Source organism: Pangasianodon hypophthalmus, chromosome 5, assembly GCF_027358585.1.
Source record: "Pangasianodon hypophthalmus isolate fPanHyp1 chromosome 5, fPanHyp1.pri, whole genome shotgun sequence".
In the NCBI taxonomy this organism is placed as follows: domain Eukaryota; kingdom Metazoa; phylum Chordata; class Actinopteri; order Siluriformes; family Pangasiidae; genus Pangasianodon; species Pangasianodon hypophthalmus.
In genome coordinates this window covers 19505464-19530398 of record NC_069714.1, presented here as the reverse complement: position 1 = coordinate 19530398, position 24935 = coordinate 19505464, and the positions used below count along the sequence as shown (strand labels likewise).

Here is a 24935-nt window from a genome sequence, read left to right as displayed (position 1 = left end):
TGTTCAGGCACCCCCAGGAGGAAGCAGTTTCCTTGTGTATAGGCCTCACCAGAGAGCTCCTGTCAGATCACTGCTGCCATCAACTAGGACTTACACTGACAGCTGGACAGTGGACAGACTTCTCCCTCCTGTGCTGGCTCAGAGATGTAATTAGAAATGCACAAAAATAAAAACAAGTCCCTTGGTGATCAGAAATTTAGACTACCAGTTTTTAACTACCACTTTTATGTTTCGTATGTAAGTTGCAGCCTATATTAAATATCCAGGCACAATTTCTCCTTATAAAATGTCAATGTATAGCATTATACTTTTAGAAAGGATAAGGTCATGCACTGATTCATCGGAGGAAGTACGCTTTTAACTCGGAAAGTTTGTGTGAAGACAGAAGTGACTGAAGTGTGTGGGATAGCGCAATGCTTATTATCTAACCTGAGCTCCAGAGAGAAGTGCTCCACGTCAGCGCACTCGGGACGCCACAGGAGCGGAGAGCCTGAACCTTCCCGTGCTAACATGGTCAGCTCAGGAAACTACTTGTTTTTTCTTACTTAAGGCTGTGGAGAGAAAGTTTTGCTGTGTGATTAACTGCCTGGTGTACCTCCAGGGCTGCAGTAAGGTGTGTGTAGGTTTGGTCAGCGCGCTTGTAGTCGTCATGCTGGTGGTGGTGCCAACGGCCATCTATGTAAACAGTGGGTGTGGGTGTGTGTGTGTGTGTGTGTGTGTGTCACTCCTGTCCTGGTCCTAGCTTAAAGACAGTGATTTCTTCACTTTTACAGTGTTAAATCAACTCTCACAGTGCGGAGTCAACTCTTACAGTGTGTATACAACTCTTAGAAAAGAACCCTACAACAGAAGGTCTTCCAATCAAAAAAAGTCTCAAGAAGAACTTTTACAGAAACCAATACAATCACCCATACAAATATTTCCTGAGGGTTAAGAGACTTGCACAAGGGCTGAAAAGTGGCAGTGCTGGAATTTGAAATCACAACCTTCTGATCACTAAGCTAGAGCCTTAACCACTGAGCCACCACTGCCTTCAAGTATGTATGCACTCTTAAAAGTATAGGAAAAAAAAATGAATAAAGAATCATAGCCCGAAAGGTTCATTATTGCCACTGTTATCATTGTGTCCTGGGAGTCCCTGCAGTCTGTGAAGAATAGCCAGAGGGTCTCTGGGTTTTCTAATTTTCTAAAAAAGAAGCTGGAAGAAACCCTCACACACACAGTAAGAACATGCAAAACTCTATATAGGTAGTAGCCTGAGCTCAGGATCAAACTGTAAGCAACAACAATACAGCACCATTATCTATCACCACCCGTATCTAATGAATTTTAATAAAAATTGGTTCTATGGATGGAAAATACATAGCCAAAAAATACTGTACAGATACTGTATTTTCCCCAGTTTTTTTTTCATTGTTAAATAAATCAGTACTAAATAAATCAGTTTTTTTATACAGTTAAAGGGTCCCTCACTGTAAAAGGTTTGAGAACCAAAATGGTTCTACTGTGATGTCACTCAAAAGGAAATTGGTTCTATGGATGGAAAATAAATAGGCAAAAAATACTGTACAGATACTTTATTTTCCCCATTTTTTTAAGTTGTTAAATAAATTAGTACTAAATAAATCTTTTTGTTTGTTTGTTTGTTTTGTTTTGTTTTGTTTTTACAGTTAAAGTGTCCCTCACTGTAAAAGGTTTGAGAACCAAAATGGATCTGCTGTGATCTCACTCAAAAGGAACTCTTCTGAAGCTTTTTTTTTTTTTTTTTCAAGAGTGTATGCATGTATACAGTAATAGAGTATTACATGCTGGTGCTAATGACTGTAATGACAGTAGAGGGTTAACTGTTTAACTGTAAATGATGGACAAAAGTTTATTAAGGAAAGATCGAATGAAGTGCAGCTGTGAATGACCTCGCAGTGCTTTCTGTGCTCCTCAGTGAGTGTGACGGCTGTAGTGTAGGTTCAGCTGGAGGGACTGAGCAGGCTGCAGGGAAACTTGTGCTGCTGCTGAGAGCAGCTCCTCTGCGTCCGTGGAAAGTTGCTGTGCTTGCTCACTCTGCGCTCAGCTGGCGTCTGTGCGCTGATGGGAGCGGGAGCTTTTAACTGCTGCATCCTATAAGGTCATGCACTGATTCATCGGAGGAAGTACGCTTTTAACTCGGAAAGTTTGTGACTGAAGTGTGTGGGATAGCGCAATGCTTATTATCTAACCTGAGCTCCAGAGAGAAGTGCTCCACGTCAGCGCACTCGGGACGCCACAGGAGCGGAGAGCCTGAACCTTCCCGTGCTAACATGGTCAGCTCAGGAAACTACTTGTTTTTTCTTCTTACTTAAGGCTGTGGAGAGAAAGTTTTGCTGTGTGATTAACTGCCTTGTGTACCTCCAGGGCTGCAGTAAGGTGTGTGTAGGTTTGGTCGGCGCGCTTGTAGTCGTCATGCTGGTGGCGGTGCCAACGGCCATCTATGTAAACAGTGAGTAGTGGGTGTGTGTGTGTGTGTGTGTGTGTCACTCCTGTCCTGGTCTTAGCTTAAAGACAGTGATTTCTTCACTTTTACAGTGTTAAATCAACTCTCACATTGCTGAGTCAACTCTTACAGTGTGTATACAACTCTTACAGTGTGTATACAACTCTACAATGTTAAATCAACTCTTACAGTGTATATACAACTCTTACAGTGTATATACAGCTCTTACAGTGTGTATACAACTCTACAATGTTAAATCAACTCTTACAGTGTATATACAACTCTTACAGTGTGTATACAACTCTACAATGTTAAATCAACTCTTACAGTGTATCTACAACTCTTACAGTGTGTATACAACTCTACAATGTTAAATCAACTCTTACAGTGTATATACAACTCTTACAGTGTGTATACAACTCTTACAGTGTATCTACAACTCTTACAGTGTATATACAACTCTTACAGTGTATATACAACTCTTACAGTGTATATACAGCTCTTACAGTGTATATACAACTCTTACAGTGTATATACAGCTCTTACAGTGTATATACAACTCTTACAGTGTGTATACAACTCTACAATGTTAAATCAACTCTTACAGTGTGTATACAACTCTTACAGTGTGTATACAACTCTACAATGTTAAATCAACTCTTACAGTGTATATACAACTCTTACAGTGTGTATACAACTCTTACAGTGTATCTACAACTCTTACAGTGTATATACAGCTCTTACAGTGTATATACAACTCTTACAGTGTATATACAGCTCTTACAGTGTATATACAACTCTTACAGTGCGTATACCACTCTACAATGTTAAATCAGCTCTTACAGTGTGTATACCACTCTACAATGTTAAATCAGCTCTTACAGTGTGTATACAACTCTTACAGTGTGTATACCACTCTACAATGTTAAATCAGCTCTTACAGTGTGTATACAACTCACAGTGTATATGCAACTCTTACAGTGTGTATACCACTCTACAATGTTAAATCAGCTCTTACAGTGTGTATACAACTCTCACAGTGTATATACAACTCTTACAGTGTAGATACCACTCTAAAATGTTAAATCAACTCTTACAGTGTGTATACAACGCTTACAGTGTATATACAACTCTACAATGTTAAATCAACTCTTACAGTGTATATACAACTCTCCAATGATCAACTCTTAAAGTGTGTATACAACTCTACAACGATAAATCAACTCTTACAGTGTGTATCCATCTCCACAACGTTAAATCAACTCTTACAGTGTGTATCCATCACTACAACGTTCAATCAACTCTTACAGTGTGTAAACAATTCTACATTGATCAGCTATTAGAGTTTATATACAACTCTACAATGATCAACTCTCACAGTGTATATACAACTCTTCAATGTTTATACAACTCTTACAGTGTGTTAAATCAACTCTTACAGTGCTAAATCAATACACACAGTGTGGACTCAACTCTTACAGTGTGTTAAATCAACTCTTACAGTGCTAAATCAATACACACAGTGTGGACTCAACTCTTACAGTGTGAAATGAACACTAGTTCAGCAGGACACTATGATAAGGTCACCTCTTACACTGTAACTGCCTGTGCTGGGTGTTAAATCAAGAGTTTTGAAACAACTCTTAGTGTTGAATAAACACAATATAAATGTTCTGTAGGACACACATACTGTAGGAGTTTCCCTAATACTGATCATTCACCACTAGGTGTGAGCATACAATATGCAGATTTTGCTGTATGCCAGCACTTTCAGTTGGATACTCATTTCTTGAACATGACCTTTTTAAAGACAGTTTGTTTATAGCACACATATAATTAATACCTCAACTAAACATGGTCCTGAGTTCCTAGAGCCCACCCAACTTTTATACTCTATCAAGTGTCTTGCTGTATTCCATGGTGTTCAAAAAAATTGCTAGAGTAGGCAAAAATTGGAGCTACATTGTAGATTTCTACATAATACTGTTGTTTAATCTAAACTATTGTTTAATTATCAGTGTAATTTTACACTTGTTTAATTGTAAATACAAGGGTTAAATTATTATTATTATTATTATTATTATTATTATTATTATTATTATTATTATTTAAAGCAGTTAGCGCAATATATTTCAAAACAATGGTAGGTATTCTCTTTCCATCTTATCAGTGGAAGTATAATTCATATATATTTTCCATGAAATTTCATGGCTTGTATTCTTGTTGTGCAGGTTATTATTATTATTATTATTATTATTATTATTATTATTATTATTATTATTGTTGTTGTTGTTGTTGTTGTTGTTGTTATTTCTGAAAGTAATTTTTTTATAAACTCAAGATTGTACAGTACATATATATATATATATATATATATATAATTTTTTAAAAATTAAATTAAAATTGATTTTGCTGATGTGCTGGAGTCAATTCAATGACTATCAGCCAGTTAACTTTCAAAGTGGCGCCACCGTGTGGTAGATCAGTGTTCCTGCCTGTTCCTTGTTTAAAAGATATTTATTCTGTTTCCTGCTTCAGGGAGCGATTCGGGTTCAAGGAGGACTTTCACATTCGATGACTTTTATAATGACACTATTAGGTATCAAACCTATAATTTACGGTGGATTTCAGGTGAGATACTCAAATTAATAACTGATATGTTTATCAAAATCATTTTCTTACCACACAGTTATATCTGATGTATAGGATGTAGTGTCTTTTGTCAACTTTTCCAATAATTATATTGAACTTTTGCACATTGCACATTTTTCAGAGAAAAACATTAACAGTTATGACATTACAAAATACATAGGTTTTGTACATAAGAATTTAATGAACTGTAAAATTCATCACAGTGCAATGAAAGTTCTACAATATGTAATGTGATGTACCACCATATCATTATCATTGTTTTATTTTTAATCTGATTACAATTTATAATTATCTGTAAGTCTATGAATCTATAAGGCTATATAATATAACGCAGAAGGAATAGTTTGAATTATGGATTAAGGCCAGTATTATGGCACACTCTTTTCTGTGTCAGATATTATACCAATGATATTGCATTTATGTTGCTTTCCGACAGACAATGAATATCTCCACAAAAGCAAGGATGGTAATGTGTACCTGCATAATGTAGAGACCATGGCCAGCTCATTATATTTGAGCAACTCAACATTTGTAAGATGCTTCTCCATGACACACATTAGATGTTCATTCCATAGTATTTATTAATTGTTAGATGTTTTTAATTAAGGTTATGGTTTGTTTTGTAGGCCCAGGTGGATGCAACAGATTACATTGTGTCCGCTGATAGGAAATATATCTGTTTTGAGAGCAACTTTTCAAAGGTAATCAGATATTACAAACATCTTACGATCATGCAAGTGTATGTTGGTAATGCACTCAGTTATATTTTAATGCTGAAATTACATTGTTTTGACAGCAATGGAGACACTCCTTCACAGCCTCATATTCTTTATATAATATGGAGACTCAGTAAGCCAAATTCCTTTTTTTGTTTTTTTTTTGTTTAGTAAAATAGATTATTTAGTTTCAGTTAATGCTTTTGATTTTACTGATGCTTATAACTGTTAATTGAAAAAGGATACACTCCATGTATTATACAGTATGCTTCAGTTGTTGTAAATGTGTCATGTACAGGGCTTTCATCACACCTACTTACCTCCCTGAAGTCATCCAATTATTACTGTGGGCACCCGTGGGATCTGTGATGGTGAGATGAAACCACAACTCCAACATTCATATTCATTCATTCCACTGCTCAGACAATGTAGTTTATTTTTAGTATTACACTGATGATATGTTAGCAATACTGTTCTTAATCCATTGTCTTTTCTTTAGGCCTACGTTTGGAATTATAACATCTACATCAAGCCAAATCCTACTGCTGAGCCCATACAAGTCACCAATGATGGAAAAGTCAATCAGATACTCAATGGAGTACCAGATTGGTCTTATGAAGGTCAGCCATCCATCCATGAATACATGCATCTCAGCATCCATCCATCTATCCATCAATCTATGTTTACATGCATCTCTTCCTGTACCCATCCATCAATCCATCCATGTTAACATGCACCTCTCCATCCATCAGTCTATCCAACCAACCATCCACCCAGTTTACATCCATCCACCCAGTCATCTCTATATCTGTCCATCCATCCATCCATCTATCTGTCCATTCACCTGTCCATTCATCTAACTACATACAGTATATGTGCATCTATCCATCCATCCATCCAGACATCGTTCCATCCATCCATGCATGTGTACATGCATTTCTCCATCCATCCGTTCATGTCCGCCCATCTACTAATACATGCATCTCTCCATCTGTCCATTCACCTATCTATCCATCCAACCATCCATCCATCTATCCCTGTATACATACATATCTCCATCTATCTGTTTTTTCATATTTCATTCATTTAACTCTAGTAATATTTTAGCAAGATAATGTTCAGTGTGATTTTTTTCACCCAAAGAACTCTTGTGTTGTACAAGTAGACTTCAATATGCTCTTTGTTTATGCTCTCCAGAGGAGGTGTTTGTGTCAAATGAGGGAATGTGGTGGTCTCCTACTGCAAAGTACCTGGCCTATGTACAGATTAATGACACAGAGGTGCAGGCCATTGAATACTCTATGTACGGAAATGGGCAGTACCCTACCACCATGATTGTCCCCTACCCCAAGGTAAGAAAACGCAGAGCGATTCTGTATGTAATGTTTTTATGCTTTACTCATTTTGTGGTCCACATGTAATTGCATGTGTTTCTTTTTAAAGGCTGGCTCCAATATTCCAAAAGCAAAGCTGTTTGTAATTGATGTTCCAAATGCATTGGTTCGTTCAGAGGTGGTGGTGCCCAAATCCCTCGGGGCAGGGTACGGCAGATTATTTTCTATTTTTGCTCTCACATAATAACTGCAGATGAGTCAATAACTATTTTTTTGTCACATGAGTGACAGATGAGTTTGCATGTGAATTTTAGCTGTTTGTACACGTGTGCGTGTATGTGTGTGTGTGTGTGTGGGTGTGTGTGGGTGTGCACGCACTTGTATTTTCCCTCAGTGATCACTACCTGAGTTCAGTAACATGGGTAACTGATGAGCGGATTGCTGTGCAGTGGCTAGCACGCAGGCAAGACAAGGTTCTCCTTCAGATATATGACTATGATGGGACCAACTGGAATGAAAATACGGTCTGTTACATCTCTTATAAGGTTCTATCCACAGAGAGAGAGAGAGAGAGAGAGAGTTGTTTAAAGAGACCTGACTTTACTAATACTTCTTTTCCACCAAGACAGGGACGGTACTGGTCTGTTTTTACATCAGAACCACGCATGTTTGAAAGTCCAGTAGTTATGTAATCAAACTCTGGGTGCTTCCTTATGTATAGTAAAATTAAAGAAACAGTGGTGGTAGATTACAACCTTAGTTTAACATACAGTGGTAACATTCAAACCATTGCTTTTTTGTGAGCATTACTATCAGGAAATTCAGAATCTATAAACAGAATATGTCACTGTTTAGATGAAGTTTTGTTAGCATTACGAATGTGGAAACTGCCCAAAACATCTGCATACAGTGAGATTCAAAATTGTCCACATTCAAAATTCTCTACCAGATTTTCAGTGCCAGTAACACTGGCTCTGTTATGGGCCGTAACCCCTTAAACTCCCCGTTTGTGCCAGCAGATCCAAACTTTTTCACTCTCATAATTCCATATGTTACCTATTAGTTTTACTAAATAATTTATAATAATTACTATATAATTGCTTCAAAATGAACAAATGTATAGTAAGCTGAGATTTTAAGGGGTTAAAAGAGAACCTTTTTTTAAATCTCTGCTATTGTTGCTGTACAGTAAAATGCATGTATTTTGAAACCTATGTGTTCCTACAGAAATATGAGCAAAACAGCAGAACTGGCTGGGTTGGGCGGGTGAGTTCATTTTATTAAATTTCATTTTAAAAAAACAAACAATAAATTCCAAGCAGTCAGTGACAATGTACTTAACAACTCTTGGTGCCTCTCTCTGTTTCTCAGTACAACCCTTTGCCTCCTTACTTTGCCGCAGACAACAGCAGTTTCTACAAGGTGATGAGTGATGCAAAGGGCTACAAGCATATCCACTATGTGAAGGATGTAAGTGATCAGATATCATTATAATGCACTATTAGTAATTCCAATATTAATATAAATCATTTGGTGTTTACAGGATGTACTAAACAAATGTAGTTACATATGGAAATATTAGGCAGGGACACCTTCCCATTTGATACTTGAGCTCTGTAAAACTCAATTACAGACACCTTTAATTGGTATATGTGGCATTATTATATCCGGTCAAGAGAGTGAGTAATCTTGTTAAATAAGTTACTTTCAGTACCAAGAAATAAGCAATTTTTAGTTTTTTGAAGCATAAGGAGAAGGAGCCCTAACCATATGGTATAATTTGAAGTTGTAAATTTATATTCTCATTAATGAGTGTTATCTCCCAGAGCATTATGTAACACTGTGTCCAATTAAGAACTGGGACAAGGTTTTTTGAGACCTCTGAGTGTATGTGTAAAGCGTGAGGCAGAAGAAAGTTATAGAGAGCATCTAATAACATTCATCATGGTAATGTTTGTATGTTTTTTTTCTTGTATAGGGCAAAGCAGTAGCAGTAACCTCAGGCAAATGGGAAGTAATCTATATATCAAAATTAACCAAAGATGCCATGTGAGTGCTATAAAATTATATAATTATTTTATTATAGATTGTTTGTTTTGAGAACAAGTCTATCAGTGATTTAATTTACTTTCATTATTTTTTTTAATTTATGCTTTTCATCATAGCTACTATGTTAGTAATGAGCATATGGGAAGACCAGGCCAGAGAAACCTTTATAAGTGAGTAATTACTTGCTGCTGCTTCTAGATACCACTGTGAAAATAACAGGTTTTATACTGTAATAATGTGATAGCATCTCAATTTCGGTATTTTAATGCAGTGTTATTTTGTAATTGCTTTTATTGTTAAATTTTTTTTATCCATTGTGAAATTATTATGTAGTTAATTCCGAGGACACTTCGTTGCATTGACATATGTCTGTTTGTTGTGGCATCAGGATATCCTTCAGCGCAAGTCACATTCACTCTGCTGCTGAATGCCTCACATGCTCACTCTATGAGGACAGGTGTCAGTACAATTCAGGGTATTTCAGCCAAAATGCCTCTTACTTCCGCATGGACTGCTATGGTTAGTGCACCTCACATCCTGCTCTCTCACACCTGCTGTTGTATTAAAGTACTTCAGATAAATATAAGATAATGTTAGACTGTGTTTTGGCCAAGACTCAATCACACAACCTTAAATCTGTTGAAGAAATGGAGGAGTAAAATGATATACTATTTTATAAACTACAGGTTGTTCATTCATTTTCTCTCCTTTCTCTCTAGGACCAGGACTGCCTATTTTTACACTTATGGAAAATCGAGGATCTCGCAAAGGTTAGGTTGTTAGTTAACTAAGGGGGAAAAATACCATGGGGTGTGCTGTTATATAACTGCGTTGGAGTGTTCTATTCTTCGTAATGATGAAAAAAATTTTATTTATCAATGAACTATGTGTTTTAACTACTTTTAACAGTTTACAGTTACATGTTCTGAAACACTTGTGAAACATATTATTACTTATATTATAGCAGCTATAAAAAGAGTTCCCTCACCAGCCTCTTTTTCTCTCTCTTGACGTTAATAAAACAAATAAATGCATCTTGTGGCATTACTGAGAAAATGCAACAGCCTTATTTGTCTGTTAGAAAGTGCTGGCAATAAGAAACCTGCGATAAATTTTAAATAAATGTCTCCTGAAAGAAAGCTTCATCATATCAATGATTATATGTTTTATTTGTTAAATAACATTGTCAGAACCGCTGTCATAAAAAAAATTAACCAGCACCTACTAAGCAGTCAGATTTGAGAATTCATCAGCAGTGTGGTATAAATCAAATTAATTTCCAAATAAAAGATAAATCCCTGAGAGTTGTTGCGATGCTTCTTGATGCTTCTAGAAATCCGGGTGCTTGAAGACAACAAAAAGCTGGAACAAATTCTGAAGACAGAGCTTCAAATGCCAACAATAAAACGTGCCACATTAAAAATATCAGGGTTTGGTAAGAGAACATTTTATTCACAGACAAAACAGTACATTAAGTGCAATGTGTTAATAATAATATATTTTATTTTATTATTTAATATATATTTATAACAGATTTATGGTACCAGATGATGTACCCTCCTGATTTTGATGCATCCAAAAAATACCCTCTCCTGATTCAAGTGTAAGTTCTGCATTCATATTTGTCTCTCCATTGTTTTGTTCTCTTGCCATGTGTTTAGCAACAACAGTATCAGCTAAAGGCTATTTTTCCATGTCAATGTTTGCAGTTCAGGAACAGGTGCTGTGATTAAATGTGCTAGATGTGACGTGTCAAATGTCTGGCGTCATGGGCTTTCATCAACACTGCTTTCTCCTAAATGAATGATCAAAATTGGCCCTGTTTGAATATAATAAGATAAACTGGCTGAAGTGAATGCTGATGTCTAATTTAATCTAGATCTCTAATGTCCTGCTTGCATGAAACATCAAAGTGTCATGGAACAAGTATCAAAGCCATCATGGCATGAATAAATGCAGTTTATGAATTGGAATATGAAACATAGGCCTTGAAAATTCTTGAGAAAGATCAGACTGATGGATGAAGTGTTGTGTATTAAAGGTATGCAGGTCCAGCGAGTCAGTATGTGGACTATAAATTCAGACTGGAGTGGGCCACGTACCTCTGCAGCACAGAGAAAGCTGTCATTGCTAGCTTTGATGGACGAGGAAGCGGTTACCAAGGTGATGATATAATGCACGCCATCTACGAGCGGCTGGGCACATATGAGGTGGAAGATCAGATCTCAGCCGTGAGGTGAGCTGAAGAGGAACAATGTGTACACGCTAAATGCTAAACCTGTCTGTGACTGTAGTACAGCAGGATACAGCAGGTGGTGAAACAGCTGCATATTACATAACACATGCATCTTGGATAATTCATAAGAGGGGAAAAGTTGAGTGTGACAGATTCATACAGAGTGAAGTAGGTTTTATTTTTGTTTGTGTGTATGTGTGTACTAAATCGAGCTTGACTGATTTCAGAAGTTGCATAAAGTTACATATATAAGTATATAAATATGCTAAGTAGGGCTGTCCATTTTGATCCATTTGGTCCATTTTGTTTTTTTATGTACCTCTGTAGCCTGCATATGGAGCTTAGCTGAGAAAATCTATTTTTTTTCTCTGTAGGAAATTCATCGATATGGGTTTTATAGACAAAGACCGAATAGGAATGTGGGGATGGGTAAGTGTTCTTATAAACTATGTTAACTATTTACATTCTACAAAAGAAGGTATTGGCCATAAACATTAAAGACACAGATTAAAGACTTACATAGCTGACAGATGGTGTACTACTGAAAAGACTGCTGCAGCTGTGCACACTACCCAGAAGGAAGTGTACTACAAAGATATGCATTAATTTTGGCAGATTTGCAGCTTTTCAACCATCAATTTAAGATGCAGATTCTGAGAACTTTTTTGTTTTCTGCTGAAAGTATCTCATTCATTTAATTTTTTTTACAATTTGTATGCAAATTTGTGCTTTTAGGCTCATTTATGCTTATATTTTAGGTGAGACTGCAGCAATGACTGAGTTGCTTTGCTTGCTTAACTGAACTTTGTCAAATAACTAGTTCAATCTAGCAAGATAACATAGCCAAGCTTTGCATAGAAAACTGAAACCTGACTCAACTAATGATTCTTTGAGAATTGCTAGACATGCACAAGATATCCGATATTTTAATAAATTTGAAAGTAGTGACTGCATTATAAAGTCATGATACTGGAAGGGAAATGTGACATCTTCGTTATGTGCATCTTTTAGTAATATGTTAATATGTACTGATAGACAAATGTTCTTCTGTTTGTTTGTATGTTTTGTTTTGTTTTGTTTTGTTTTTTGGCAAAATGAGATTGATATTATTTCATTAGCCCAGTTTTGTTTTCTGTTGTAGTCATATGGTGGCTATGTGACCTCCATGGCTCTGGGCTCAGGGAGTGGCCTGTTCAAATGTGGAATCGCTGTGGCTCCTGTTTCCAAGTGGGAATATTATGGTATGTCTCGTTGATTTTTAAAAGGATCACTGTAGAACAGTGGTTATTATACGATGGTGGAGCAGGTATTGAAAATGTTGTCAGTTTTAGCTGAGCCCTGAAAGATGTTTTGTTTCAGATGCTGTGTATACTGAGAGGTATATGCATCGCCCTGAGGAGAATTCAGACAGCTACAATGTAAGAGCTCACATTTCTCACATCATTTGTATTTCAAAAATCTGTTCAAGATTTATACAGATATTACCAGACTAATATACTTTTATTCCCATTTATTTTGTCCTGTTCTATCTTTGCAGAATTCCACAGTAACTGCCAGAGCAAAGAATTTTAAATCAGTGCAGTACCTGCTGGTGCATGGCACTGCGGATGGTATTACTTTCTGTTTGTCTCAAATAACCATGTACAGAGTAAAGCATCCATGTGCACTTTTAAAGCTCCAGTGTTCACTCACATCTAATCCCTTTTCCTTCTAGATAATGTCCATTTTCAGCAAGCTGCTCAGATTTCCAAAGCCCTGGTGGAGCAGCAAGTAGACTTTGAGGCAATGGTGAGTGGTAGGAGGGTGTGTGACTGATCAGCTTTTCCGATGGCATGAACATTAAAAATAAGCTTTGTTTGAAATGCTAAAGATATTTGAATCACACATATCTGAGTGGGCGTTGTATAGAGACTTACCTTTTTTGTCCTTACAGTGGTACACAGATAAAGACCATGGTCTGTCTGGCAAGGCCCGCTACCACCTCTACACACACCTCAGTCACTTTCTTCAGAAGTGCTTTTCTGAAAAGAAATAAGATAATCATCTTAACTGTAGGAAATTTGTATTGAAATGAAATTGTGTAACACGTTTGTATATAAATTATGTTGAAATGTTAACAAATTGAGACTTGATACTGTTTGATTGCAGTTTTGTATGCTGAATCTTCATTTTACTCTTCTCGTTTTTTTTATTGTTATGCTTTTTGCTTTGCTGATCAAGCAAAACATGACTGTTAATTGTGTTTACTGTTTGCATGTCTTTTAATAATATGTATAAAATATTATGGCTCTACAGTAAATGTGACACTGATTGTGATGCCTATGTTATTTGAAGGATCACTTGCACTGAATTCCATGTGTATCCTGATGTCTTCATGTATGACCTTCCCTGAAAAAAATCTGTGGTATAGGAAAGCAAAGTGTAACTCAGTGTTTGACTGCAAATATTCAAATAAATAATAAAAACATGTCTGGTGCATTCTGGCTGTTTTTCTATGTGTGTATCCAGTATGGACATTTGAAGATTGGAAAAAGACCAGGCAAACTTGTTCCAAACTTCAACTGTCCAGTTTTGATGAACTTGTGCCTGCTGTAACCTTCCTCATTGTATCCCATCCTCTTCAAGGTTCAGCATGTTGTTTTTTTCTGAGATGCTTTTCTGCTTCTGATTATTTGAGTTACCATATCCTTCTTGTCAGCTCAAACCAGTCTGGCCAATCTCTTCTCGAGCCCACAGAACTGCCATTTACTGTATGTGTGTATGTATAGATCTTTGTCAAATAAATAGCCCCTACTGTAAAACATTGTACAGTTGTATCAGTTACTCTGGGTATTATGGCAGGAAAACAGCTAGGCATTTATTATAATTGTATTTTTGGGGGAATATATTCACATTAGCAGTATAGTCAACCTTTCATTTTACAGTGCAATCAGGCTGTAGCAATGGCCCGAGTACCATTAGTGTGAATAAGTTGTCTTATGTCTCTCATTAAGCACAGAATAATGTCATCAGCTATCTAGGTTTATATTAATGACTAATTTAACTCCTTAAACTCTCAGAATCCATCAGTGGCTTAAAACCTGCCTTCCTTATTTTTATAACCGTATATTTCTGTAGTTACTGAATATTTATAGAAATTTAATATTATATTAAATTTCTATATTTATTAAAAATTGAATATTGAATAAATGTATAGGTTTATGCTTGTCACTTGTGTCTCAGCCTATCCATATTAATGAAATTTATCTAATTTATTAGCATTTTATTTAATTATATACTATGTATTAGGTGTGATGTTGAGATCTAGTTACTGTTTGTGTGGAGTTCACGTTCTCAAGTCCACATGGGTTTCTTTTGGTCTTCATCGACCCCCCAGAAACATGCATGTAGGTGGACTGGGTACACTAACCTGCCCCTATGTGTGAAAGAGTGTGCAAATGTGTGTGTGCATGCTGTCTTTCAATGGTCCCTGCCTCGTGCTCAGTGTTCCCGGTACAGGTTCCAGCACCACTGCGACACTGACCAGGATAATTGTAGATGAATGAATGAAGAGTAACAGCACTATAACTATAACAGCACTATAACTATTACAGCAATGATAGAACAGCTTTTCAAATGCCAGATCCTGAACTTAGAGGCATTAGCTGCTCATTTAAAATATATATATATATTTTATATGGAATATATTTAAAATATATTCCAAAAATGTTAAATATCTATTAAATGTATTTTTTCAGGCACAGATAACCCAAAGGTATACTATGGGCTAATGCTGGATCCATAAAATGGCTCATAGAGACAACCAGTGTCCAATATTTACAAAGCTTAAAACCAAAAGACGATGCTTTAATTCTTCCAGTCAGTCTGCACCACTTACTTCAGTGGAAAGTACTCAATTTCCTGGAAACTGAAGTGAATCACTGTATTTGTCAGGATAGCATCATGTTTGATCTTTGCTCACTAGTGACAGTTTTTTAGCTTGCCTGGACATTGCCGCATCTCTTTTGTCACACACTGCAAATATGTCCAGTGAATTGAAATGGAGACTTGACTAATGGATTGAGAGTAACAGGTATGTGTGTGTGTGTATGTGTGTGTGTGGGTGTGTGTCTGTGCATGTGTGCGTGTGTTACCAGAGCTACCTGTCGATGGATGGGTTTCTCTATATAAGACACACTGTGCCAGGCAGGGACAAGGAAACGCTCCTGGGAGCCTGATAAGACGCCAGCATACACCAGCACCCTCTCTCTATCATCCTTCTGTTTCTTCCTTTTGGCAGTCAATCTACAGGTAGGATCAGATTTCAAAGGTTTTAAACTGCTGTTAAAAACTTATTGTGGTCAATATTTGTGTGATCAAATTCGATACTCGAATTAGAATTCTGAGCATCTGTTCTTAGAATGTATTGAACGTGATTTATACTTTTCAGGGAGCAGAATGAAGAGCATCCAGTATTTGGCTGGACTTCTACTTCTCATCATTGTACAAAACAGTTGGCAAATTCCCATCGAGGACACAGAGGAAAATTCTAGGTGAGACTGGCAGATTTTGTTTTCGCCAAAAAGAGAAGATAAGGCATCTTTTTAATTATTATTATTTATTTAAAAGAGCTTCCAGGGTGCAGAGAAGGATATTTTATAACAAGAAGATTTTCTTGTTTCTAACCTAAATTTTGTTTTGAATGCTTGTTAATATTGCTATGTCTTTCAGTGTAATGTTAGAAGACACGCTATTCAATAATCCAACTAACATGAAGAGGCACTCAGAAGGAACATTCTCAAACGATTACAGCAAATATCTGGAGACCAGAAGAGCTCAGGATTTTATACAATGGCTGATGAACTCAAAGAGAAGTGGGTACGTGTTGAATTATATCCATTGAACACCGTTCAAACAAAATATTACTATACTACTGTTTAACAATGATAAAGATTTGACATGGTTGACATTAAAAATTTATGATGAGGACTAATTTAGACTGCATCAACAAAACTTTCACTGTCTAGAGACTCATGTTATCTGTTCTCTTTACGTTTCTAAGCCCAGATGTTAGTTTATTTTGTTATGATTTTGCTACTTGCTCTTAACAGTTTGTAGCTTTTTCATCATTACACTTTAACTTTCATAATGCTTTTGCTTTTCATTAGTTCCCACACAAGACGGCATGCAGACGGCACATACACCAGCGACGTGAGCTCATACATGCAAGACCAGGCAGCCAAGGAGTTTGTGTCCTGGCTGAAAATGGGGAGAGGGAGAAGAGAGTAGAGAAGCACTGCATACCTTTTACACTGGAAAGAGACACTCTGCAACACTCTGTTGGACCATCCTATTCTATCATACCATATTTTATAAGGAACTGTGGTGTCATTGCCTAAAACAAAATGTGTTTGAAATAAATCTCTGTTGAACCTAAGCACTGTGATGTAATTCTCAACTGTGTTTGATATGTTTTGAGAGAATGGTAGATTTGTGAAATATTCATATACAATGCCACATTATATTGATCCCCCGATGGGCTTTGTTAATGTTGTTACTTTTTATTCCATAGACAAACAATGACAGTCGCCACTACATCATTTACAAATGATATGACAGCTAAAATATCCTAGTAGACCTGGTACTTAAATAGTTCAACTTGTAAGACTTTTTACAAACCAGTCATTCTTTAAATAACACTTACTGCAAGAGGAAAAAGTTGCATGAGTTGCAAAGAGAGCACTAAACTTTTAATTTTGGGGTTCACGTATTCCTGTAATGCCTTCAGATTCATTTCCATTAGACAAGCTCTAAAGAAAGTCTCACTATTCAGCCAAAAGTGGGCAACATATACTGATTTTACATTTATATTTACTACACACTGCAAAATGTTATCAATTTACATATTTATTCTGCCAGTAGACAATCACCCAGTACAATACAATCAGCAGCATTTATTTTTAATGAATAGACCTAAGAGTTGTCTACCCAGTGGACATGATGCTTAAAGTGGTTCATTACACCATGTCTAACATGATGCTATCACAGAATTATGATTGCATGGCAAAGAGATGTCAGTCAGTGAGAGATACGGAGTAGAGAGAGACGGAGCCAGAGAGGGAGCGGCCTCAGGGACCGAGCCTCTCTCTGAGCTGTCAGCTGACACTTCACACCATCTGCTGAGAAAAAAAGGGGAAAACAAGGCTGCCCACTCACTTGTCTTTCTTATTTATTTATTTAATTATTTATTTTTTGCTATATGTAATTTCCAAATCTCCTGAGAAGATATTCTCATGCATGTTAATTGGAACAAATCCTTACAAATACAGTAAGTACATAACAAACAATGAAACTGCATAATTCCCCTCAATAACAATAATCTGTACACTAAAATGCAACGGTCTGTGACTTTTAAGTCATATAACTGCATTTTTACAACTAAAATGCAGGAGGTGGTGGTGCATTGGCCATTTACAGTCCTAACAGATGAGTCACATACAGGCGTTTCATGAAAGGAAGCATGGTCCCCATACACACACTGTCTAGATCAACTTCATAAAACTTGCACTTTCATGTGTATTTCCACTGAAGCAGCACAAGGGGTATCAGACTACATTAAAATTTCCATTTTATCAAATGTTTTACTAATGTTACTACAGTAGTGCTCTCATGTGCCACAAAGCTGGAAGCACACAATTGCTAGAATGTCTTTGTATGCTGTAGCATTATAATTTTCCTTCATTGGAACTAAGGGGCCCAAACCTGTTCCAGTATGACAATCTCCCTATGCACAAATCTGGATTTTGATGATTGTGATGGTTAGGTGACTTTATAAGTGGGGGGCACACTTACATGTTCTCCCTTTGCTTTGGGGGTTTACTCCGGTTTCCTCCCCAAGTCCAAAGACATGCATTGTAGTCTGATTGGTAGCTCTGTGTGTGAGTGTGTGTGACTGAACCCTGCAATGGGTTGGCACCCCATCCAGGGTGTCCCCCACCTTGTGGCCCAAGTCCCGAGAACCCTGTTGTAGGATAAGCAGTACAGAAAATGGACGGATGTTTTATAAGTATCTTTATGAAACAGTTTTAATATATTATAGATTTTAAAGTAATCTAAACTTTATTCTGTAACACCTTATATATTGTCTGGCATACAGGAAGAACACTAATCCTCAAGATCGAACCCTGGTGCTGTGACATGGCAATGCTATCCACTGCGCCACTGCGCTACTCCATATCAGTAGCATATTTAGTTCTAAAACATGGACATATTCAGACAACAGATACATAGAGGACTTCAGAGATTATACGGATTTATTTATTAGCCATACATTCAATACATTCAAGAAACAATAACATCTAAACAGCTTGTACATAGAATTTTAAAATGCTATTTTAACATTTTAACAAGTCAAAACAAATCTATTTCAATAAATTAATGAAATATTAGATGGAAAATATGTAACCACTGGTTTATATTCCCTCATGGGAAAAAAAATGCTTATTGTAACTGCTTATTCAACGTCCACAAACATCAAAACAAGACAAAGCATATCACCCTACTAAAGAATGCTAATTTTGATTACTCTACTTTTAAGAAAAAAAATAGTAAATCCTAAAAGTGCAGGTGTAAATGTACAGGTGAAAATGTATTTACAAAATGATTCCACACTTATAAATCACCTTTAATTTTGCCCTTCTAGATTAATATTGCATTTATTCTCAAGTTATATTATGCCCTTGATAGATTCTTTGAGAAAAACCTTGAGCTGGAGAATATGACCTGTAGAGAAATGCCCTTCAGAATATTTATAGCAAATTTCTGTCATTTCTGTGCCAGTTTTGCTTCCCACAACACAGAAATAAAGCTTCAGAATGTTCCTGTGTATAAAATACTGGTACTGAGAAACTGCCATGTGGTATTATTTAATCGGAGATGCTCAATGACCCAGCTATCAGGAAAATCTATTTGGTCTTTGGCATATTGACAGAATCAACACGCAACCTACAAAATCATTCTCTAGATAGATCAACAGAAATCAGATACACGTCTCAATATGCAGTATTATCATCTGAAAATATAGCAAATACATAATTAAAATGATAAAATCTTTTTTAATTGCAATGTAATAGCCTAAGCCTCTATTCTGAGGTAATACTCTTATAACAAAATAATATACAGTACTATAGTTTGCCATTTATTCTACCTCAAAAAGAAAGAAAATTTTAATAATGACAGTTGATACATCCAGCATTAATAATAATAAAAATGACGATGATAAAGAATGTATGTGTATAGTACCAACTCTTAACACGGATGTTCATGAGTTAAATCTACTATTAGTCTTTTGAATATTTGTTTCAGTTTCTAGTTTAGTTTAGTATTATGTTGGATAACAGGAAGAAGACTGTAACATTTACAAATACAAAACATAGAAAATACATATAAATCCATTTAAAATCAAAAATAGTCTTTAGAATAGTTTCAAAGTTTTCCAACACACACGCTGCATAACTTTCACAGAGTCACCATTCCTCACCTTCATCTGCTGGTTTTGTTATATTTTAGTAAACAGAAAATGGACATATAAATAAAGAGATTGACAATTTTTCAACCATGCATACAGTATTTAGAAATTATTTAAAAAAAAACTATTCTAAGCACTAAAGGGAAAGGACTGAAAAGACTGAGACAAACACGCACAAGACAAGCCATATAGGAGCAGAACATGTGGCACATGATATCAGTGTGTGTTTGTGTGTGAGACCACAGTGAAGGAGACGCAGGTCAGAAGCTTGTCGTTATGTTGAAGCTTTCTTTTCTTTCATGTCCTTGCCTTCCACTGCCACTGCAGGCCGTGTGTAAACTGTCAGAGAAACATGATTTGATTCACCCAGACAAATTATCACTGAACAGTCAGAGCAAACACTAACAGGACCTGTTACCTGTCCAGCCCTTTTTGCTGGGATAAATGAGCTTTTTTTTTTTTTTTCAATTCTGGTAGTCAGCAAATTGGTGCTATATCCCGCAATAGCAGTGTAGTGACACTGGACATAAAAGAAGTGTAGCAGGGATGTAGCAGTTTAGCATCAGATAATGGCAGCAAAGAGACTTCCTAGTTGCTGAGAGATTCTAAAATTACAGAACAAGCCCAAACAATGTCCTCTCTTACAGTGCCTGCTGCATTATGTAGACAGGTCTTGTGGAAATACTGCAACATATTAGTCACCAAGGTGGCTGACACTACTTCAAGAGAAAGGACTAAGATTAGCTAGATTAGATAGGTAGCTAGATTGGCTATAGTAAAAGCATGTTAACAGGCTATTAATCCAGCTAGTTGTCAATGTTAACCAGCTATGTTCACGACTAATTTGTTAGTTATATATGCTAGGTAGCTATTATTAACATAAGTAATAATGTTATCAAGGGAAGTAGTAGGCCTAACTTTATTCCAGTCCCTGATATTTATTTTACCTTTACATACCTGTGGGTTTAATTTGAGTCTTGCTGGTTAGCTACATAGATAGCTAGGTTAGCTATTCGTATATAATTTAAGGTTGTAGCTATGTTAATAATATTGTCCTATTCTAGTATATTTAAATATTATAATATATTAATGTCCTATTTTAGTATATTTAAATCAACTCTTAAAACTTATTTCTTTAGGATTGTTTTTACTTGATTACTTTCTTTTGTTATTTGTTATTTAATTATTATTATTAATATTATTGTTATTAACAATTGAACTGTATTTTATTATTAACTGTTTTTTGATACATGTTTATATACTCTTATGTAAAGTTCCTTGAGAGGCCTTTTTTAAAGGCACTATATAAAATAAAGTTTCATTATTGTTATTATTATTATTATTATTATTATTATTATTATTCATACAGAAAAATAAAGAATGAAAACATAAGGTTTAACTAAGATGTTTACTGTAAGATGAGGTTTTACAGGCAAGCGTATTTAACACTAGTTGTCAGCTAGCTAACTTTGTAGAACACTACAAGCAATATCACTAGGACATATTCTTGAAATCTGCATTTTGCTGGTCCTTGTCTTGACTCACACTTCTTTGGTTAATGTCTTTCAAGCCCTGGTGGATTTCCTTTAGTAATTCCATAGCTTGACCCTTTATTTATTTATATATTTGTTTGTTTGTTTGTTTAACTTATTTTTTAAGTCTTTATAAGTCTTAAGTCTTTGTAAGTCTATATTTTATGAGATTTTTAAGGATGTAGTGTAAAAGACCATACCCTGCTTAAAAAAAAAATAAAAATCCAGCCTGGTCTGACCCATTAACAGCTTGCAAAAACATGGGCTAAGCTAGTCAAGCTGGTAGACCATCTTTACCAGCTGGTAAGTTACTTTCCAGATTTCCTATGACCTGACTAAACTGCTCAACATATATTTGAGATTTTCTAATAGCCTTACTGTGTTATTTTCCTTAAAATAACTGGTCTACAGTGTAACACTGTTAGTGGTAATTCACAAACTGTTTCCATCTATCAAAGTGCTTACCAGCTGGCAAAGATGGTCTACCAGCTTGACCAGCTTGGCCTGTGTTCTGGTAGCTGGTCAGAGCAAGCTGGATTTTTCAGCAGGATAGACGTGCTGGAGGCTTGTATTGTAGGCACAATTGTTTTTACACTTTTGTTTTACAAGTAATAAAACTGATGTTCAGTTTTCTGTGTAGTTTAGAGTCTATATATCTCTAATGAAACTATAGAAAGTTATGTGCAGTTACATGGTGGACTGAAACTGATTTCTATTCTATCTGTTAAAAAATATATAATGCACAACCCCTTACTGCATGGCTACCTGGCATAATACTAGCATTTCCCAGTCACTGTTTGAATGAGAATAATTATGCTAAATTAAACTATTTTAATTAAGTAAAAAAAAAAAATCTGCTCCAAGGTGATGAAAATGCAGGTCACAGGATACTAAAGGACAGCATGCTATTTCCTTCCAAGTAAAAACAGGTTCTCATGATGAGATGACTCACTAAAAGAGCAGAAAACATCAGGTCAAAAAGTGAGGTCAACTTACCTTAAGTGCTCAGCAACTAGGAGAGTAAGAAAAACAGCTTAAGATGGAGGCTGATGCTGAAATACATTTAGATTGCAAACATCTAATTAATGAATATTTTTGGAGAATCACAATTTTTCACCAGTAGAAGAACAAAACTAATTTGATATTTAATTCCCAGGACATTTTTAAAAATAAACAAGAGATCTGCCAGGGCTGAGAGAAAATTCAAATATGAAGAATAACAAGAATTAAAGCTGTGGCTGATTTTCTAGTCTACACAACTTACGTGTAATGCAGACTTACAAACTGGTGGCATTGAAAGGCACAATATGACGAAATATCTGTATGGCTTAAATGTGTACTTTACGTACAGATGAAAAAGAATCCAAACCTTTTTGTCGATGGTTCACTTTTTTGAGCCATCAGAGCTGACAGCCTTCCAAGTGTTTCCAAATGAGGCTTTAGACATCTCATCCGAGATGTTCACAGATGAAGGATCATCCCTAAGAAAAATCTAAATAAGTCATTTCACAAACAGCGCCAAAATCTGATGTCTGTAGTAGAAAAATATTATGCTATGCACTGCAGCTATTTTTGTTCGATTCGTCAGTGAAATTGGCACACACTTGTAATGTCCTTCCAACGGCACTTGTACTACTCCCTCTTCTTCTGCCAGAATACTTTGCTCCTCCTGGCAAAAAGGAATGGAGAGAGAGAGAGAGAGAGAGAGAGAGAGAGAGAGAGAGAGAGGGAGAAAATGTGAGAGACTTTTACTGCAGTAATGCCAGTGAGAACTTCATCCACCTTTTGATCCCCCATCCTTCAGTTTCCTGTTTCAATGCAGCACAATAAAACCACTTCACACAACAACTATGTAAGAAACTTAATCAGTGTAATACTGACATCAAATGCATTTGTAGTGTTTCTATTACATAAGCTCACCTCTTTTTCTGCATCCTCCATTTTCTTTTTCTTACTTTCTGGCATGAGGTCATCCAGCCAGCTCAACTCTCTCTTAGTAAAGATAAAATCCAGCAGCTTCCGGATAAATACCAGAGCAAGAACCTGCCAACAGCACAAACATCATACACACTCCATAGCTAGAACTTGCTCCTGGCAAAAATCTTATAAATCTTTAGAGCTGGTACATGCCAAATGTCTATAAATATCTAGCATTAGAACTTGCTGCTTTTCTTGTTCAACACACAAGAATTGTTCAAAGCTGCTGTAATATATTTTATGTTGAAAATTTGTCTGTATTAGAAATACATGCAGGAATACTCAGCAATTAAATACTGGAATAAAGTGGGAAGAAATATAAGTTGACTAAGTGTTAAGTCTAAGTCTAAGTCTTAACTATATGCTATAGTGCAATTCAGTTAGTTTGATTAGTTGATCGGAAAAAAGGTACCATCATAGGAAAGACAATGGCGGCACGGGACGTTTTAATGATCCAGAGGAGCACCAAGCAGCTGAGCTGGATGAGGGTGAACAGGTGAACCTTCCGCAGAGGAACATGCCTCAGGTAGATGAAGTCTGGCTGGTGCTTAGCTGGCATCCCAAACAGCCTCAACCTGTCGAAGAACTGAGCAGAGACCGCAGGATCATACAGACACTGATCAAGAAACGTATCATATTAGAGGATGAATCGCATTCAAATGCTTATATTTATACCTGTATTCCTCGTAATGATGATGCTCCCATGTAAAGAAACACTCCATACAGCACAGGCATGGGAATAAACTGAAAAACAAATGCTAAATAAGCTAGCGGTTGCTCTAATGCTGAGATTGTACATGAAATTCACACTGTATTAATTAAAATACTACCAACTTGCTGCTATTTTTTATCATAACTAATGAAGGCAATGATGAGGTTAAAAAGACTTTATTTGCTTGGGGGAAGGTGTGGAAAAGTGAAAACCTTTTCCTGGCACAATTAGTCAACACCTTTTTTTAAGAAGCTGGTGGCCTTTTTTCTAACTGTTCCAATAATTTAAGGATTTAGATAAACATATTAAGTATATCACACATTTGATCCCTGAGAAACATAATTCTGGACATACATTAGGTTCAGCTCTATTTATATCTTTTATAGAAAACCATCACTGAGTGGATCTTTCACTGCATACGTAACCAAAAAAACGCTCAGACGTGAAGCTGTGAATGTGCAGTGCAGGAGCAGACCTTAAGAATGGAGGTCATGAAGACAGAGCTTCCCATCAGGACAAAAATCATAAGGCCAGTAAACCGCTGTTCTCTGATGCCAAGAAACTTAGGCTGCTCTCCTGGGGCTGAGCTCTCAGACTCCAGCTTCAGGCTGTTCACGTGTGAGATAGAAAGCACTGTAGCTGCCACAAACCAGGGCAGCCCCATCACTGAACACACACCCAGCATCACACCCACCACAAACAGGTCCAGGTGGTAACCACAGCCTTTCTGCAGCCAACATAAAAACACAGACCA

At 36.3% G+C, this 24935-nt stretch overlaps 3 protein-coding genes across 5 annotated transcripts in view; 2 read left to right on the top strand and 1 right to left on the bottom strand.

Annotated features, from left to right (window-relative positions):
• The first annotated feature begins 1855 nt into the window (after positions 1-1855).
• fap (fibroblast activation protein, alpha) lies at positions 1856-13932 on the top strand. Its single transcript, XM_026947500.3, has 26 exons — positions 1856-2297; positions 2389-2473; positions 5006-5098; positions 5556-5650; positions 5746-5820; positions 5916-5968; positions 6134-6206; positions 6335-6455; positions 7033-7187; positions 7279-7376; positions 7564-7693; positions 8397-8435; positions 8541-8639; positions 9148-9218; positions 9335-9388; positions 9607-9737; positions 9938-9988; positions 10552-10653; positions 10752-10821; positions 11260-11454; positions 11829-11883; positions 12596-12695; positions 12814-12872; positions 12992-13064; positions 13169-13242; positions 13388-13932. The coding sequence occupies exons 1-26, from the start codon at positions 2295-2297 to the stop codon at positions 13487-13489; spliced, it is 2256 nt and encodes a 751-aa protein (XP_026803301.3). The 5' UTR covers positions 1856-2294; the 3' UTR covers positions 13490-13932.
• A 1497-nt stretch (positions 13933-15429) lies between these two features.
• On the top strand, positions 15430-16870 carry gcgb (glucagon b). Its single transcript, XM_026912485.3, has 4 exons — positions 15430-15744; positions 15884-15986; positions 16165-16311; positions 16602-16870. The coding sequence occupies exons 2-4, from the start codon at positions 15892-15894 to the stop codon at positions 16720-16722; spliced, it is 363 nt and encodes a 120-aa protein (XP_026768286.1). The 5' UTR covers positions 15430-15744; positions 15884-15891; the 3' UTR covers positions 16723-16870.
• A 1858-nt stretch (positions 16871-18728) lies between these two features.
• The window catches only part of slc4a10b (solute carrier family 4 member 10b), a 47731-nt gene continuing 41524 nt past the window's right edge, over positions 18729-24935 (bottom strand). For 2 of the 3 annotated variants that reach the window (XR_008301795.1, XR_004578238.2), the window contains 8 exons: positions 24657-24908; positions 24145-24213; positions 23882-24055; positions 23413-23535; positions 23097-23161; positions 22862-22973; positions 22489-22544; positions 18729-20299 (listed from right to left, as the gene is read on the bottom strand). Coding sequence is in view for 1 of the 3 variants with exons in the window: in XM_053234320.1 (XP_053090295.1) it covers positions 22877-22973; positions 23097-23161; positions 23413-23535; positions 23882-24055; positions 24145-24213; positions 24657-24908 (780 nt within the window). In the remaining 2 variants the exon portion in view is untranslated. The remainder of the gene's footprint in view (positions 20300-22488; positions 22545-22861; positions 22974-23096; positions 23162-23412; positions 23536-23881; positions 24056-24144; positions 24214-24656; positions 24909-24935) is intronic. The other variant, XM_053234320.1, reaches the window with a different exon arrangement.

Excerpts from the sequence above, each read along its gene's own strand:
- fap (XM_026947500.3), top strand. Across the intron at positions 7,188-7,278 it reads TGATTGTCCCCTACCCCAAG|GCTGGCTCCAATATTCCAAA; the intron begins GTAAGAAAACGC and ends TTCTTTTTAAAG. Across the intron at positions 13,243-13,387 it reads AAGTAGACTTTGAGGCAATG|TGGTACACAGATAAAGACCA; the intron begins GTGAGTGGTAGG and ends TTGTCCTTACAG.
- gcgb (XM_026912485.3), top strand. The coding sequence starts at position 15,892 with ATGAAGAGCATCCAGTATTTGGCTGGACTTCTACTTCTCATCATTGTA. Across the intron at positions 15,987-16,164 it reads GACACAGAGGAAAATTCTAG|TGTAATGTTAGAAGACACGC; the intron begins GTGAGACTGGCA and ends TATGTCTTTCAG. Across the intron at positions 16,312-16,601 it reads ATGAACTCAAAGAGAAGTGG|TTCCCACACAAGACGGCATG; the intron begins GTACGTGTTGAA and ends GCTTTTCATTAG.